Source organism: Gossypium hirsutum, chromosome D02, assembly GCF_007990345.1.
Source record: "Gossypium hirsutum isolate 1008001.06 chromosome D02, Gossypium_hirsutum_v2.1, whole genome shotgun sequence".
Classification (NCBI taxonomy): Eukaryota; Viridiplantae; Streptophyta; class Magnoliopsida; order Malvales; family Malvaceae; genus Gossypium; species Gossypium hirsutum.
This window is the reverse complement of record NC_053438.1, coordinates 68288818-68306095: the sequence shown is the minus strand read 5'-3', so window position 1 is coordinate 68306095 and position 17278 is coordinate 68288818. Positions and strand designations below refer to the sequence as shown.

Genomic DNA, 17278 nt, shown 5'->3' with positions numbered 1-17278 from the left:
ATGAAACCAAGAAAGAGGCAGTGGTGGTGAGTGAAGTTTAATATTCACATGAAATTTAATCACTTTGTGGGTTAGTACCATTGGTGGACCTATATATTTCAGCTGTTTTAATCATGCTGGGGGTAGTAAAAGTTGACATTTTTAGCTATTTTTTATATTAATTTTATTTTGGGTGTGTTTTGTTTAAATTTATTTTAATTTAGATTTAGATATATTTTGATATTTTTGTGTTTAGTTAATTTTAATTCTATTTTTATCAAACATATATTATTTGTAATTTGTATTATTATTGTATTACTATTGCATTTATAATAACAAAGTACCTACAAATACAACAAGTTTTCAGTCACACATTAACATCAAAAGAATGGGGATGATTGCCCTTTGTGGGCACCCTCCACCAGAAAGAAAATGACTCACTTAAAAGCTGGTGTATCCGAGTATTTAGCTTCAAACGAGAACACCAAAACAGTAGCTCTTTGACGGCTAGAAATCATTATAATAACAGCTGAAAGTGTGGTGCAAAAGGCTATGAACCTTAGCAGGAAAGTGAAGATCCTCTTGGTTTCAGCCATGGAAGTTGCAGAGAAGGTAGGAGAGGCAGATGATGGAGGTGTGGACTTAATAGACATGTTTGAGGCTTTTGTAGTTTACTTTTTGTTAGTTGAAATCTCCAACTGTAACCCCTCCACTGCCCATTGCAAAAATTTTTCTACGTTGGCTGCTTCCATTGGATACTTGTAGCTAATGATTATTGTTGTCATATGTGCAATTCTTTGTTTAGGTTAGGTTACCAGTTTCTTACATAATATAGATATGTGTGTGTGTATACATGTTTTTTCTCTCTTTTTGAATATATACATGTTGTTTTCATTACAAAAGGCTCAGTTTGATGCTTTATTTCCAACCAACAGTGTAGAAGACTTTTTTAAAACAGGGTTGATTGCAACAAACACCCTCTCTAGTTTAAATTCTTAATTAGGCTTCAAACTTTAATTATTCTTATTAACTTCTTAGAGTGTTAATATCATTAAATTAGGTCATTTTGTTAGTATTAGAGCAGTAGACAAGGGACAAGTAGGGGCCTGTCCCCCTAATGATAAATCTCTCATTTAGTACCTTTAAATTTTGTTAAATTATAAGTTAGTGTAAATTACACTTTAGACTCTTTAAAACCTATAATTCATTTCTAGCCCTATTAAAACAAATTTCTAGCTCTGTCCTAGTTAGTATATTTAAAACATTGATCAAATTAATTTAAACATATTTATACTTATCAAATGAATAATTTGGATCTAACGTATATACGAAAAAAGAAGGGTAAACTACACCCAATTTCACTAAACTATTGGTTTACGTTTTGGTCACTTAACTTCAAAAAGTTACGAAATTGTCACTGAATTATTCAAAAGTTTTTATTTAAGTCACTAGGTTGTTAAGTTTTTTTTAAAGTTTCGCTAGTAAACTCTAAGCAACGATTTGACTATCAGTGAGTTGAATATGCATCAACGAGTAGAAGAACATACCTTAGATTCAAGTTGAATTGAAAGTCAGTGTCGAAGATCGAAGAAGAAAGTTGTTTGGATTATAATTCGTATATTCGTAACGTTCAAAGTTGTTTTATGAAAAAAAAAGCATAGTTGATTTTTATATTAACATATTTTATATTTGTTCAAGTTTGATCCTTCTTGAAATATCGATCTAAAATTTTATTCGTGTAACAGTCTATTTTTCAATGGTATCAAAAATAGTAATTTTAAAATCTCGTTTTTTGATGATCAAGTCATTAATATTATTATTTAATATTTATGAGACTATTTTAGTATTATATTGAATTTTGGTACAATTATTTATTTGAATAAATAGTTAATTAAGGTACAAAGACTAAATCGTAAAAGTCGTAAAAGTAAATCGCTATAGATTTTTAAGTTGTCAATGGATTAATTAAGCAATTAGACCAATGTTTACTAATATTTGGTGGATGATGATGTTGTCATGCATGTGAAAAGAGTTAAACATGATTAATAATAGATTAATTAAGATTAAACTGAAAGATCTTAATATTTAAAATTTTACTAAGCTTTATAAGTTAAATTAAAACAAAAAAAATTATCATCTTCCATCTATTTTCATCTCCAATACCATCCAAGGGAGAAGGAAAGCTTCTTTAATTTTTCAGGCTTTGTTCTTCAAATTGGTAAGTGATTTCAAGTCCTTTTTTTGTAATTTTTATGTTTTTGAGATCCCAGAAGCTTGATTTAGCTAACCTAGGGGCTATTTTCCAAAACTGTTAAAGTTTATAAAAGTTTCCATTGTTGAATCTTGAAACATTTGGTACTAAACTGATAGATTTTGAGCTTAGATATGACAAAGGACTAATTTGTAAAATGAAAGTTGTTAGTTTTGAACATAGGGATTAAAGTGTAAATATTTTCAAATTAAGGTTAAATTTATGTAATTTTAGATATTAGAGAGCTATATAAGGATTAAATTGAGATCGGTTTTGAAATCGAAACTCAAATTTGGAAGTTATGGCAAATTTGATTTTAGGGACTAAATTGAATAAAATGCAAAACTTGAAGGAAATCTGAAAAATGAAATTAAACTGATATGTCCTTTTAAATGATGCTTGGAATTGATAATTGAATTAAATTATGATTTAGATCGAGATTTAAACCAATAGGAGGATATTTGTAGAAAAAGAAAAATTGCGGATTAGTCTTTGACACCTTATCGATTGTTGTTTTTGCCAAGTAAGTTCATATGGTGTAATTATGATTTAATCCTTATGGATATTATAGTATGGACATATGTATTTTTTGTTAAATTTTGAATTAATTATAACTTAGTACTAAATGGTGAGATTTGGACTGAATTGTAAAAGAGTTGAATATGAACTTACATGATGGAATTACCCCCGATGAAACCTCGTTAATGTATTGTATACATGGTTACATGTTGATTTTTGATGATTTCGAGATCCAACATTTATTGCAGACTCAAAGATACATGTGACACAGGTTTAGCTCGGACAAGTAAGTATCTAATGTCGTTTTATAGGTTTAGCCCAGACGGGTAATCTTACATGTATATACAACTTTGGCCAACTATCTAATGTATCAATAAAGGTTTAGCCCGGACGGGTAACCTGACACTAATATATATTCAACTTGGACGAGCAACCCGAGGTCGTTTAAAGGTTTAGTCCGAACGGGTAACCTAACCTATACATTACAACTTTGGCCAAGCTACTTGACGTGCCAATAAAAGGTTTAGCCTAGACGGGTAACTTGACACAAATGGATATATATATGTTTAGCTCGGACGAGCATCAAACGAGATAGATATCAGTGTATTGAGTTATTTTACGATGTTTCATCGGGTAACTTATATGATATGAAAAGGGAAATTATCTGTTACGAACTAAATGATCAAGTATGGAAAAGTAAAGGATTTGATAACAAGTTTGAGCATACTTATGTAATCGAATATGAATCAAGCTCATTGTTTTGTGATTATGTTTTGATATATTAGGTAAATTTTGGCTATACACATTAGTTTAACCTATGTACTTATTATATGAGTTAAGTTAACTGTTTATATTCTTATGAGCTTACTAAGCATCCCGTAATGCTTACCCCGTTGCTTTTCATATTTCTGTAGATTTTGGCTTTAGAATGTGTCGATTGAATCCTCGAAGAGCTTACACTATCCATCTCCTAATTCAGTGGACTTTTAGTCGTTGAACTTGGTTATATATGGCATGTACTTAGGAGTGTCAACTTGTATAAAATGTTACTTATTTGTAAGACTTAGTTGACCTTGAACACGTATGATAACTTATGGTAATATGATTTGTTCATGTTTATAGTTTTGGCATAGTGACATGCTCATATAGATTGACAAATATAATGAGTTTGGTATGCTTAAGTCAACTTATTATTTTGAAAAGTTAAGTGACATGAAATGGCTTAAGTAGACGAAATGGTTTGGAATGATTTGTGTACACTTGCTGTGAATTGGTGCAAAATGTGACATTGGTTTCGTGGATTGATCATGTGATTATATGTTATGTTAAAAGCATTTCTTTAGCCTAATTGAATGGTTGAGGGCCCTTTTGGATGGGTGTTTATCTCCAGTGCGGTGCGTTTAGTTTTATTTTTGTCTCATACTACAGTGTCTAATCTCACCACCACCACTATTTTTACACTAACCACAGGTAAACACACTGCCCATCTAAAGGGACCTTGATTTGAAGCAAGTATCAAATGAACTTAATGTACCAAAAACATAATTCACGCCACGATGACATATAGTGGTCGTCCTGATGAGAAAATGCTTGTAATATCATGTTGAGACGATGAACTTCATCGTCTCAACGAGGCCAAACAGTGAATGACATTGCGACGTCGAGTGGATTGACACCATGCAGTGATAAATTGTTTTGGCGACGTCCTGACGAGGAACTCCCTTACGTCACGACGTCGTTTTGAACTTTTGAAATCTTTGCGGTTTTGCCATTATTCGATCCCGAGTTAACTTTAAAGCTCATGCAAACTCGTATTAAGCTCGGAAAAGGTTTAAATTTGTTCTGAATAACTTATATCATGATAAATAATGATTTTTTATTTGAATTATCTATTAAATGTCTATAATTGTTCCATTTTGTAATGTATCATTCTGCAGCTCAGTCTCGACGATCAAGATGAACTAGGGGTGTTACAATTTGAATTCGTCCATATTTATAAATGGTTAATCTAAGCCCATTTTAAATTCGCCCATTTTATTTGTTTTGATTTTTTTTCAAAAATGATATATTTTTTAGGGGGTAAGATCTACTTACACCGCTAAACTAGTAGTTTTACACCATTTTGTATATTTTTATACGATATATTTTAATGATCCAACTATCATATTTCATTCATATATATTATACATGTCAAATTTGCTGTAAATTTAAAATTTTTAACTATTTATTTTAAGTAAAAAAAACTTTCAAATGTTCAGTAAACATTAATATATAAACGTTTTAAAATGTTAAAGTTTACTTGTAATTTACAAAAGTTGTAAAATTTGTTTCTATTCTTTAACTTGATCAATTTTAGTCCCTGTACTTTTGAAATTTTAATTCTACCCCAAACAGTAGCAATTCAATTTATTTGGTTAAATTCAATTACTAGTCATGTACAATGCAAACAATTGTAGATTTTGTACATATTCTCCAATTGGATCATTCTAAGTTCTTATGCCTTTTAAATTTGAAATTTCAGTCTTGACACAAATGTTAATCATTAATCCATTAATTGCATTTTTAATGAGTAAAATGTGGAAATAATACCTTAACGTAACACTACATATATGATAATATGCTTGGTGCATCAAATTTTGGAAATAACATAACTTGATTTAATGAATTTAATAGTTATCGTTTGGTGAAGATTAAAATTTTAAAATTAGAATAATATACAAAATAAAATTAATAAAATTAAAGTAAAAAAAGTAAATATATTAGATTTAGTACAATTTAACCTTTAAAAGAAATGATTACCTAAAAGGCTAAAACTTTAAACGTTCCAAAATAATTAATTACCTAACAAGCCTATGCCCCTATCTCCGCCCCTTAAAAATCATACACATTTTTTTTCCTTTCTGGGAATGTGTTTTTAATTTTAATTTGTGCCCGCTACAAAATTTTGGTTAAATTAACAAAATAAACAGAATAAATTAAAATAATTTTATTTTGAGTATTCAAACTGAATAAACTGATAAGCTGATTAAGGTTTCACCTCGAGCTCAAGTTATTTAGCGAATAAAATTTGAGTACTTTTTTGACCTGAATCTATAACCGATAATTGTTTAAGAAAAATAAAATGCGTAATCGAAGTGATAGTGGAAGTGAACACTCCTGATAGCATTGCATAAAACAAAACAAAAACAAAAGATAAAAGTTTGTTTATGCAATTCAATTTTCCCATGTTCGAGTGAGTAAATCCGTTATTTTTAATCCCAATACAACAAGTGATGTAAGTCTTTATCACATCTCGCATAATAACTTCACTTTTGTGGTTGAAGATCTAGATCACTTACCTCTAAATTCTTCCCCTACAAACTTATAGTTATAAAACCAAGTAACAAATTTGTTTTACACTCTCAATAAATTCTCAATTACAAATTCCGCAGTGAACAAGTAAGTTCTATCAACTATGGTTAGTTCTAACTTGCACAAACTTCAAATATATAAGTGTTTAAGACTTGTTAATATAAAGATCAATTACAATCAAAATCTCATAAAAAGGCTTTACAAATACTCCGTAAAGTTCAGAATAAATAAAAAATCTCCAAAGTAAGTCCATTTTAATTTGCTCAAATCAATCATCCTTAATAGAATGATACAAAAAATCATAAAATCAACGCATATATTCTTGAATTGCATATATAAGGTAAATAGATCACGTAAGAATCCTTGAAAAATAATTTTATTTGATCCAATCTTTTGTCCAATAATAAACACGAGATTAATTGCACAAAATCCAAAACTAAGTCTTCTACTTTTACAATTATATTAGTTAGTCCAAATAATTAATATATTTAACCATTTCGATTAAAATGATGACATGAATTTCTCTTAAAAACATTTCTAACACAATATATATAAAAAATGGGATCTGCGTGTTTTTTTTAAAATGGGGTATTTCACTCTCAGTCCTTATGCCTTTTAAGTTATTTTAATTGGGTCCTAATTACATTTATTTTTCTTTTAGAAGTTATACCATTTAATTTTTTGATTGTTTCAATTTAGTCCTCAGTCTGCTGACCTTCTAGAGAAGGACACGTGTCCAGGAGCTTTCGGATATTTTCCCATTTAGTCCCTATTTATTTCAGTGCGTTTCATTTTGGTCCCTATTCTTTTTTATTTTTTACAATTTACGCCCCTAAATTTCATTTAAATTTTGATCTAGTCCTTATTTGGTTATTTTATTACAATTAGGCCCCTTTATTTTATTCTGATTTACCCTTTTAATTTCATTTAAGTTACAATTAAGTCCTTTATTTATTTTAATTCTTTTATTTATTTATTTATTTACTTATTTACTTATCTATTATTACTTATTTTTTTAATTTATAATTTTTTTATTTTCTTTTTATTGAAGCATTATTTTTTATGCCTTTATCATTATTATTATTTTATTATTTTATTTATTTATTTATTACTCTTTATATATTTAAAAATGGATTGTTTACGCATTTTATTTACTCATTTGTTGTTATTGTATTATTGTTATTATTATCGTTATTATAATTATTTATTTTTATATTATTATTTAATTAATATTAGAATTGGTGATCATTAATATGATTATTGTCATCGTTATTATTTGGTGTTTTATTATTATTATGGTTATATCATTTACTATATGATATTTTTATTTTTTTCGTATATCATCGTTTCATTTTACGCGTTTTTATTTTATTTTATTTTATTTTGCTATAACTACATCATGAATTGTTTTTAAACACATTTACGTATTTTTATATTATGCCTAGATAAGCTAAATACACAGTACTTTAAATATTATATTCAACTTGGCACAATGCATAAAAATGAATTTTTTTTAAACCGAGGCCAATGTTCATTATTTTGAATTTAGAAAAGTCTTGTTCTAACTTACAGGATATGGTTTCTTTCTAAAATCGAGATAATCGAATATATTTAAAAAAAATAAAATTTTTAGTGTTTATTCTCGTTTTCAGGGATCCAAGGCATTATGTCTTAACTTATGGGACGTAATCATTTCTTCTCGATTAACTTAAAATAAGTCTCTTTTCGCGCAAATTAATTTAATTAAGTAATATTTTAACAAATGATCGTATTTTAAAATCTCCTCAAATTTTCATTTTTCGACACTAAAGACACCAAGTAATCAACTAGGTACCAATCTTGGGCGCAATGAGGGTGTTAATCATTCCTCGTGTGTAACCAACTCCCGAACTCATTTTCTATATTTTTGTAGACCGAAAAACATTGTTTTAATAAACCAAACCTCTTATTAAAATGATCAAATTACGAGGTGACCCGATCATGCCTCTTAAAAGTAATTGGTGGCGACTCCCATTTTTATTTTAAAATAAAAAGCCGATTTCCCAAAAAGGTTTCGACACTAGCCATAGAAAATGTATTAATTTAATGTTTTTAATTTAATTTTAATAATGTATAATTTAAAATTTTATTTTAAAATTTATCAAATTATGAATCCCTAGCACAAGTGCGGCACTTAACACCAGTAATAATAAGGGTTAATATATTAAATGACACCTGAATTTATCATGAAAGTTCAATATGATATCTATATTTTTTTTTGTTTCAATTAGGTACTTATTTTATGTTCCTATTAAATAAAATAGTACCTAAGTTTAACATCGTTAAGTTTAAAATTGTAAACCAATCCACAGCCTAACATGTGTTCTTTCTTTGTCGAATCACATTTTTATAACTGAGTTAATTTTTTTATGTTTAGTATTAATTTTAAATCACATGGGTTCGAGTGCGCTGAAGCGCATTATCTCCCATGTTGACCCATTATGAGTACCTTATATGATTGAAAACTAATAGGTTTAACCATAAACACTCACTTTATTTTTTAATAAACAAACAAACAAAAAATCATCCCTTTCAATTTAAAAAACAAACACTGACGTTGATTGAGTCTTAACCTGATTAGTATGGACATTATTGCCAATGTAGGAGGACGTGGGTTTGAGTGTGCTGAAGCGCATTATCCTCCTATTTATGGGTTGGGAGGAGCTATGGGTATGTTCTAGTATATAGAAAAATACATATAGATGATGGAATTTGAATCGGAGACCTAATTGCATTTATAAATTCAACTTTACCATTTCAATTAAAATCACATTTAATTTTCATTTTAACTTTTCATAAATTTTGTTACATAATTATTTTTACTCATATCGTGAATATGTCATAATCTAATGTTATATTATATTATATATATGAAATTAATACGAAACAAGGGTGAAGCCAGGAAAAAAGTTTAGTGGGTTAAAATTAAATTGTCTATATCTTTATAATTTTTAAAATATTAAATCAATTTTTTTTATCATTTTTAGGGAAGTCAAAGTGCAATTTTACCTTTACTGATTTAAAATTTTTAAATATTTAAAGGGACTAAATGAAAATATTTCCATTTTAGGGGGCTTGAGCCCTGTCAACCCCTAAATCCGCCTCTAATAGGAAATATATTAAAATTAACCCATTTAAGGAAATGTGACTTTAGAAAAACACATATTAACTACCGGTTGGCTGAAAAATTTGGGTAATTTACCAATAAAAGCCCTTTTTTTCAAAATTTACCGAAATGGGCCAACTATTTAATTATTTACTGGAATGGTCCATTTTCCGCGAAATCGCGTCCACGTTAGCGTTATGTCAGGGTACGCACCAGGAAATCGCATCCACGTCAGCGTGACTTGCTGACGTGGACGGAAATCGCGCCCTAGAGGACGCGATTTGCTGACGTGGCATGAACAATTTATGTTTTTTAGCTTGAAAAACTTTGAAAGGCCATAACTTTTGGCTTGGTTGTCCGATTGAGACAATTTTTTTTATTTCGAATAAATTTTCGAGATCTACGTGCTGACAAACTGCTTAGAGATGAATAGAGACTAATTTGTAAAGTATAATTTGTTAGTTACGAGTATAGGGACTAAAGTGTAAATATTTCAAAATTAGCATGAAATTTTTGTATTTAAGAATATTTTAATGTTATGGAAGGATGAATTTGAATTTGAATTGAAAAACGAAGCTTAGATTTGAAAATATGACTATTTAGGTTTTAGGGACTAAATTGAATAAAATGGAAAATTTTAGGGAACTTCTTAAAAGTGGAATGAGCTGACTTATACCTATAACAGGATGATATAAGACAATTCTGGAAAAAAATATCCGGTGTTTACTTCAAATAAATAAGGAAAATAATGATTTGAATGTTTAAAAATTCAATTTTAAACCGAAAAAATCAAAATTTAGGGGCAAAAAAGGATTTTTTGATGAAAACTGCGGAAAACCGCCTTCGGCTATTTGTCAACGCGTAGATCTCGAAAATTTATTCGAAATAAAAAAAATCGTCTCAATCGGACAACCGAGCGAAAAGTTATGGCCTTTCAAAGTTTTCCAAGCTTAAAAACATAAACTGTTCATCCACGTCAGCAAATCGCGTCCTAGTAGGCGCGATTTGTGTCCACGTAAACAAATCGCGCTGACGTGGACGCGATGTCCTGACACGTACCCTGACATCGCGTTGACGTGGACGCAATTTCGCGGAAAATGGCCCATTCCGGTAAATAATCAAAAAATCGGCCCATTTAGGTAAATTTTGAAAAAAACGGCTTTTATTGGTAAATTACCCGAAAAATTTTAACTACTATTTTAGGCTAGTACCACAAATTTACAAGTACCACATTGAATTTTTATACAAAAGTTAGGTAACATTTAATATATTCACCTAAAATATTTTTGGCTTTATGTTGCCGCGTTTAATGTAGGCAAAATACCAAAAAAAGTCACTTTTTTTTAAATTTACCGAAATGGGCCGGTATTTTATTATTTACCGGAATGAGCCATTTTTCCCTAAATCGCGTCCACGTCAGCGCGATGTCAGGGGACCTGGCAAAAAATCGCGGCCACGTCAGCGCGCTTTGCTGACGTGGCAACAAATCGCGTCCACGAAAGCACGATTTGTGTCCACATCAGCAAAGCGCGCTTACGTAGCCGCGATTTGTTGCCACGTAGCGCGCCCCTGCGGACGCGATTTGCCCGTTTTCCCCACGTTAGGTTTTTGGATTTTAGGGTTTAGGGTTTAGGATTTTTAGGATTTTACCTTTACTGATTTAAAATTTTTAAAAATTTAAAGGGACTAAATGAAAATATTTCCATTTTAAGGGGGTTGAGCCGTGTCAGCCCCCTAAATCCGCCTCAAATACGAAGTATATTAAAATTAACCCATTTAAGAAAATGTGACTTTAGAAAAACACATGTTAACTACCGGTTGGCCGAAAAATTTTAACTACTACTTTAGGCTAGAACAAAAATTTACAAGTACCACATTGAATTTTCATACAAAAGTTAGGTAACATTTAATATATTCACCTAAAATATTTTTGGCTTTATGTTGCCGCGTTTAATGTAGGACATGAGAACATGGTATGGCCTCCCTTACAAATGCCGTGTCCGGCCTTTTATAAAACTTTTCTTCTCCATGAATTTCTATTTTATGTATTTATTTGTTTAGTTTATAACAATAATTGAAATTTCAAAAAAAAAATGCATCCAGCTGGATGCACTTTTACACACACACTCTAAAATTGACATATTTTTCTAAATAATAAAAAAAAGGATCTATTTAATCAATTAAAAAAATTGGCATATATGGCCTATTTAGCCGGTTATGTCTGCAATAAGATGTAAACTTTATATATTAGATATCACACTTTGAGTGAAAAAACTTTTATTTATAAAATTATATTAAAAATAATGTTATTTAAAACAATTAAGTAACTTTTAAAGAATTTTTTTTAAAAAAAAAAGGCTAGTAGCTTTTTTTATTGATCAAAAGCTTAATTAAATTTTCTTTTAATACATCTAATTAAAAGTTGATTTTTTAAATAACATTAATAAAATTAATGTTGTATAGGTGACGCACTGACAAGTAAACAAAATTAATATTTTTTAAATAGGATTGATGAGGGAATCAATTAGATCATTTTAAAAAGAAATTGGTTTTTTAGTTGAATCATACTGATTTTTAATCACTTTTTGAATCTTTTGTACGGATCATGCGATTTCATCTTATGTGACGCAATGCTTTCACGATTCTCTTGACGAGGGTGTGAGGTTGAGATTGGTATCATAGGAGGGTATAACCCTCTTATTATATGATTTTAAAAAATAAAATACCTAATTAGCTTTTTTATTTTTAAATTTAACATTTTACTAGTTTTAGTGCATTTTCAACATCTGAGTTACTACCATGTAATTAATGACACCAAATTAACTCGATTAATTATTATTTTAATTAAATCGAATTCTAATTAACCAAAGTCTAGGTTTTCGAATTCGAATAGAAGTTGGGTGGGTTGAGATTGATTGATGCGCAATTAAAAACATGGGGAGGCGTTACTCTCACCGTGGAAAACATGGCCACGTGAAACACGAGTCGCGTCTTTAATTTTCTCCTATTACTTGCACGTTCAATGTGACAGGTGAATCAGTTATCACCAGTCACCAATTAGATTTTATGGTACCTTTACAATTTGACTTGTAACTCATTAGAAAAAATCAGTTTTGGCTTCGGCTGATTTTACGTTCATAATTCAAAGAATATTTAATGCAGCCAAGATAACCTCATCCATACATTCGTATGGTGAAAGGATGTTTTGATATTCAAATAAAAATTTCAGTTGGGTCTAACTCAATTAAAAATTTTATTTTAATATTTTTTGACGGTATTTTATTTTCTTATTTAAAAAAATATTAATTTATAATAGATTTCCGTCTATACCAATTGAATTGACAAAATTTTCAATTTACCATTCAATCAAAGTTTTATTTCAATATATCTCTACATTTAAATTTTATTATGTACATTTTATTACCTGTATTTAGGGACAAAGCTAGGGGATTGGCAGAGCCCCGACCCCCTAAAATGAATTTATTTTTATTTAAGTCCTTTAAAAATTTTAAAATTGTAAATTAATAAAAGTAAAATTACACTTTGGCTCTCCTAAAAATATAAAAATTTATTGTATTTTTACTATTATAAAAATTACAATTTAATTTCGACCCCTCAAAATTTTTTTTCTAGTTTTTCCCTTCCCTCTGTCGATTATATATTTATACTATTATTTAAGCCCCTGACTGAGTTGGTGCCATAAGTCAATCGGGCACCAATTCAGTTAGAGAGATTACAAAAATACCCTTTCATATTATATTATTCAAGGGCATTTTAGTCTTCTTCTTATTTTTTTAAAATATACTTATGATTGGATTTGAACCCATATCAATATGTATAACTTTAAATTTGTCACTTAACTAAAATTTTATTTTGTATTTTTTTATACATTTTTATTTTATTATGCAAATTTTATTACCTTCGTACCTTTTTTTATTGTATGTTATTTTTAAGCACAAATATGTGTTCTAAACATGTGGTTTTATACGCAGACACGTGCGATAGAGTTTCTAGCCTATACTATTTATAAAGCCCTTTACTAAGCAACCGGATCTCAACTCAGTTAGGAAAATTATTTTAATCTCATTTCACATTTAAAATAAATTATATTATTTGAGAGCACTTTAATATTTTTTATTAAAAAGAATAAAAATATGCATATGATGAATTTGAAACCAAGCCATTTAGATTAACAAATTTCCTTCAATTTACCACTCAACCAAAATTTTATTTTGATATATTTCTACGTTTAAATTTTATTATGCATACTTTATTGCCTCCATCAATTGTGTATATCTATACCATTATTTTATCTATCCTATTATTTAAGTGTGTGACTGTGTTGGTGTCCCGAATCAACTCGACACCAACTTAGTGTATGAAATTACTAAAACATCCTTACATAGTTTAAAAAGTTGTATTATTATAAGGGTACTTTTACCTTTTTCTTATGTTTTTTTTAACTAATAATAAGATTGTAAATGTATAGATCTGAACCCGTATTAATAGTCACTAACATTTATAAAAAAAAATTATCACCTACAACAAAGTTTTATTTTAATATTTTTATACTTTTTAATGTTATTACATGATTTGTTTCACTTACATTATTTGTATATATTGATAATGTTGCCAATTGAGTTGGTGTCATAAGCCAACTCGATACCAACTCAAGAAAAATAATAATAACATTTAATATTCTTAATCTAATATATTTAACTAATTAAATTTCTTTTTACTCACAATTAAAGTTATATTTTATTTCAATTCCATACAATTCCGTATGTGTTATTACGATTAGTTTCAAATATCATGTGTGTTATTTTTAAATGCATATTTGTATTTTAAATAACTGATTTATACTCAGACTTTTATTCTGATATTAAAGCTAAAATCTTTAAGCAGTACTCTATATAAGTAAAGACAAGAGGTAGACTTTTTTTTAAAGAAAAATTAAAAATATTAAATTAATCATCTATTTCATTAAAAATCATTTATAAAATATGATATATACCAAAAGCTTACACGATTCTTGGAAGAAAAAACCTTACACGACTAGGCACATGTAAGACCTGGAGTGGAAGATCCCATTATAAATATAGCATATACATTTAACCTCAGTCCTAACTCCTTCTGACCTCAGTTTCTTTTTGTTTTCTTAATTATGGCAGCTTCCTTTCGTAAGTCAGAACCAGTGCAGGGTAGATCACAAACCCATGCTACCTTCGAGGTTGAAAACCTTAATCCAACGCCAGCGAGTAACAATGGATGCCGAAGTAACAGGTTTATGGAGGATGGTGTTCTCTTGACTTGGGACGATTTGTCGGTCACGGTTGCTGGTGGAAGACCGATCCTTCAGGGCCTGACTGGTTACGCTCGCCCTGGTGAGCTGTTGGCCATAATGGGTCCTTCGGGTTGTGGCAAATCCACACTTCTTGATACCTTAGCAGGGAGACAGGGTCCCAACACAAGCCAAGCAGGACATATTCTTATCAATGGACGTAAACAAGCCTTGGCTTATGGAACATCTGTAAGGAGAAATTCCATAATAATGAATTTCATTATAAAGTTCCCTTTTTAATTGCATGCAAATTAAATTACTACCATGGATCACACCGCAGGCATATGTAACCCAAGACGATGCACTGATTACAACACTGACTGTAAGAGAAGCTGTTTACTACTCAGCTCAGCTCCAGTTACCGGATACTATGGCCAATTCAGAAAAGAAGGAGAGAGCCGAAACGACGATCAGAGAAATGGGTCTGCAAGACGCCATGGATACTCGGATTGGTGGGTGGGGTGCTAAAGGACTAAGCGGTGGCCAAAAGAGGAGAGTTAGTATTTGCATTGAAATATTAACACGCCCTAAGCTTTTGTTCTTGGATGAACCAACTAGTGGCCTTGACAGTGCGGCTTCATATTATGTGATGAGCAGAATCGCAAGCCTGAATCAGAAAGACAATATTGGAAGAACAATCATTGCATCCATCCATCAGCCTAGCGCTGAAGTGTTTCAACTATTCACCAATCTTTACCTTTTATCTGCAGGCAAAACTGTGTATTTTGGTCCTGTTTCTGCAGCAAATGAAGTATGTTCTTTTTCACTAGTATAACATATACATAAAGAGAGAGTTGTCAAAACAAACTAACCTATCTTATTTTCTAAAATATGTAGTTTTTTGCTTTAAATGGATTCCCTTGCCCAAGTCACCAGAATCCATCTGATCACTTCCTCAAAACCATCAATAAGGATTTTGACAAGGTATGATATTGGTCAAGACCGTGAGCCCAATATGGGTTGGTAACTAGTCTACAAATATTTCCAAATATACATCAAGTATCCTGTATGATGTTTTGTTCTTTTAAACAGGATATTGAGCAAGGGTTTGCTAATGGAATCCCCACACTGGAAGTTATTGATATCCTAGTGAAGTCATATAAGTCTTCAGATATATACCAAATGGCTCAGAAAGAGGTAGCTCAGATTTGTAAACAGGTTGGTCAGGTTTATAACAGCTCATTATTTTTTTCTCTGAACAGAATCTAAAATAGATAATCCAAAAGGCATTAAACATATTGGATGTTGGATTTTCATGTCAGGGTAGTGGAGCATTGGAGGAAAATAATAGGCAGTCTGGGTTCTTCACCCAATGCCATGTCCTTACCAGAAGATCTTTCACAAACATGTCTCGTGACCTTGGCTACTATTGGTTGCGTCTAGGTATCTACATTTCACTTTCTATTGTACTTGGCTCTGTGTTTAGCCACATCGGGATGGACAATGGATCAATCCAGGTTCGTAAATGAATACAAAATACTGATTGATCGATTTCAACACTGCAAGTGATCATATAAGTTTTTTTTTTTTTTTGCAGGCTAGAGGTTCACTGATGATGTTTGTGGCATCATTTCTAACCTTCATGGCCATTGGTGGATTCCCTTCTTTTGTAGAGGAAATGAAGGTATTCGAACGTGAAAGACTAAATGGGCACTACGGTGTCACTCCCTTTGTCATCGGAAATACGTTATCTGCTCTGCCATTCTTGGCACTCGTCGCACTTATTCCAGGCGCAATTACATATTTCCTTCCAGGACTTCACCATGGATATCAGCATTTCTTGTTCTTCGTCATGATATTATTCGCTTGCATGATGTTGGTGGAGAGCTTAATGATGATTGTGGCAAGTGTGGTACCCAATTTCCTGATGGGAATCATAGTAGGTGCTGGAATTCAAGGTATAATGATCTTGGTCGGCGGATTCTTCCGACTACCCACTGATCTTCCCAAGCCGTTGTTGAAATATCCCTTCTACCACATTGTGTTCCACAAATATGCCTATCAGGGACTGTTTAAGAACGAGTTTCTAGGCTTGACTTTTCCCAATGCTGAAGCTGGAAATGGAGGGTCGCCAACCATTACTGGTGAAGAAATTTTGAAGCAAACTTGGCATTTTGAAACGGCATACTCGAAGTGGGTTGATCTTGCTATCTTGTTTGCAATGGTTGTTTTTTATCGAGTATTATTCTTGATTATCATCAAGACTACCGAGAAGGTAAAACCGTTGATGGTGAAATTCATGTCCGCAACGCGAAAGGAAAGAACACAGGTCACGGTGAATCCATCGGCCACACCTTCGGCGACGCCTTATTGTGCGGATAAGAGACAGTGGCAGTAATCAGGGTGTATCAATATTTTTTTTTCATGCGTTACAACAAATATAGTTGCTAACCAAGTTTTAGTTTGGTTGAAATTATTACAGGTAGGCACCATATCTTAGGAGTCCAAACTATGTGATTGAATAAATCTTCCTTTATTTGTTGCGGGTTTTTTACTCCTTCTCCTTCCCCTTCTTCAAACTCCGATTCGTATTTTTTATAGGAATTTATCTGATCAACGATAAAACAAGATCTGTTTTGCATCATATATAAGGGATTCCTCGACTCGGTCCGAAGAAGCAATGTTACTCAATCATTATCAAACTGACCATAATCTTTTTCTATCCGTGAGAATTCCACCAGAGCGCCTTCTA

The 17278-nt window shown here is 30.8% G+C and overlaps 1 protein-coding gene across 2 annotated transcripts; it reads left to right on the top strand.

Moving 5' to 3' along the window:
• Positions 1-14293: 14293 nt before the first annotated feature.
• Positions 14294-17080, top strand: LOC107887438 (ABC transporter G family member 1). 2 transcript variants are annotated; one of them, XM_041089127.1, is made up of 7 exons: positions 14294-14310; positions 14417-14775; positions 14867-15337; positions 15424-15510; positions 15619-15744; positions 15849-16043; positions 16124-17080. In XM_041089127.1, exons 2-7 carry the CDS (start codon positions 14533-14535, stop codon positions 16922-16924), a joined length of 1923 nt encoding a protein of 640 aa, XP_040945061.1. In that variant the 5' UTR covers positions 14294-14310; positions 14417-14532; the 3' UTR covers positions 16925-17080. The 2 variants fall into 2 exon arrangements, with proteins under 2 accessions (XP_040945061.1, XP_016667178.2); XM_016811689.2 differs by lacking the exon at positions 14294-14310 and having other exon boundaries at positions 14354-14775.
• The last annotated feature ends 198 nt before the right edge of the window (positions 17081-17278 follow it).

Bases quoted from the DNA above. Each gene is read 5' to 3' on its own strand.
- LOC107887438 (XM_016811689.2), top strand. From the start codon at position 14,410: ATGGCAGCTTCCTTTCGTAAGTCAGAACCAGTGCAGGGTAGATCACAA. The intron at 15,338-15,423 runs GTATGTTCTTTT...TAAAATATGTAG, and splicing joins CTGTTTCTGCAGCAAATGAA to TTTTTTGCTTTAAATGGATT. The intron at 15,745-15,848 runs GTTGGTCAGGTT...TTTTCATGTCAG, and splicing joins TAGCTCAGATTTGTAAACAG to GGTAGTGGAGCATTGGAGGA.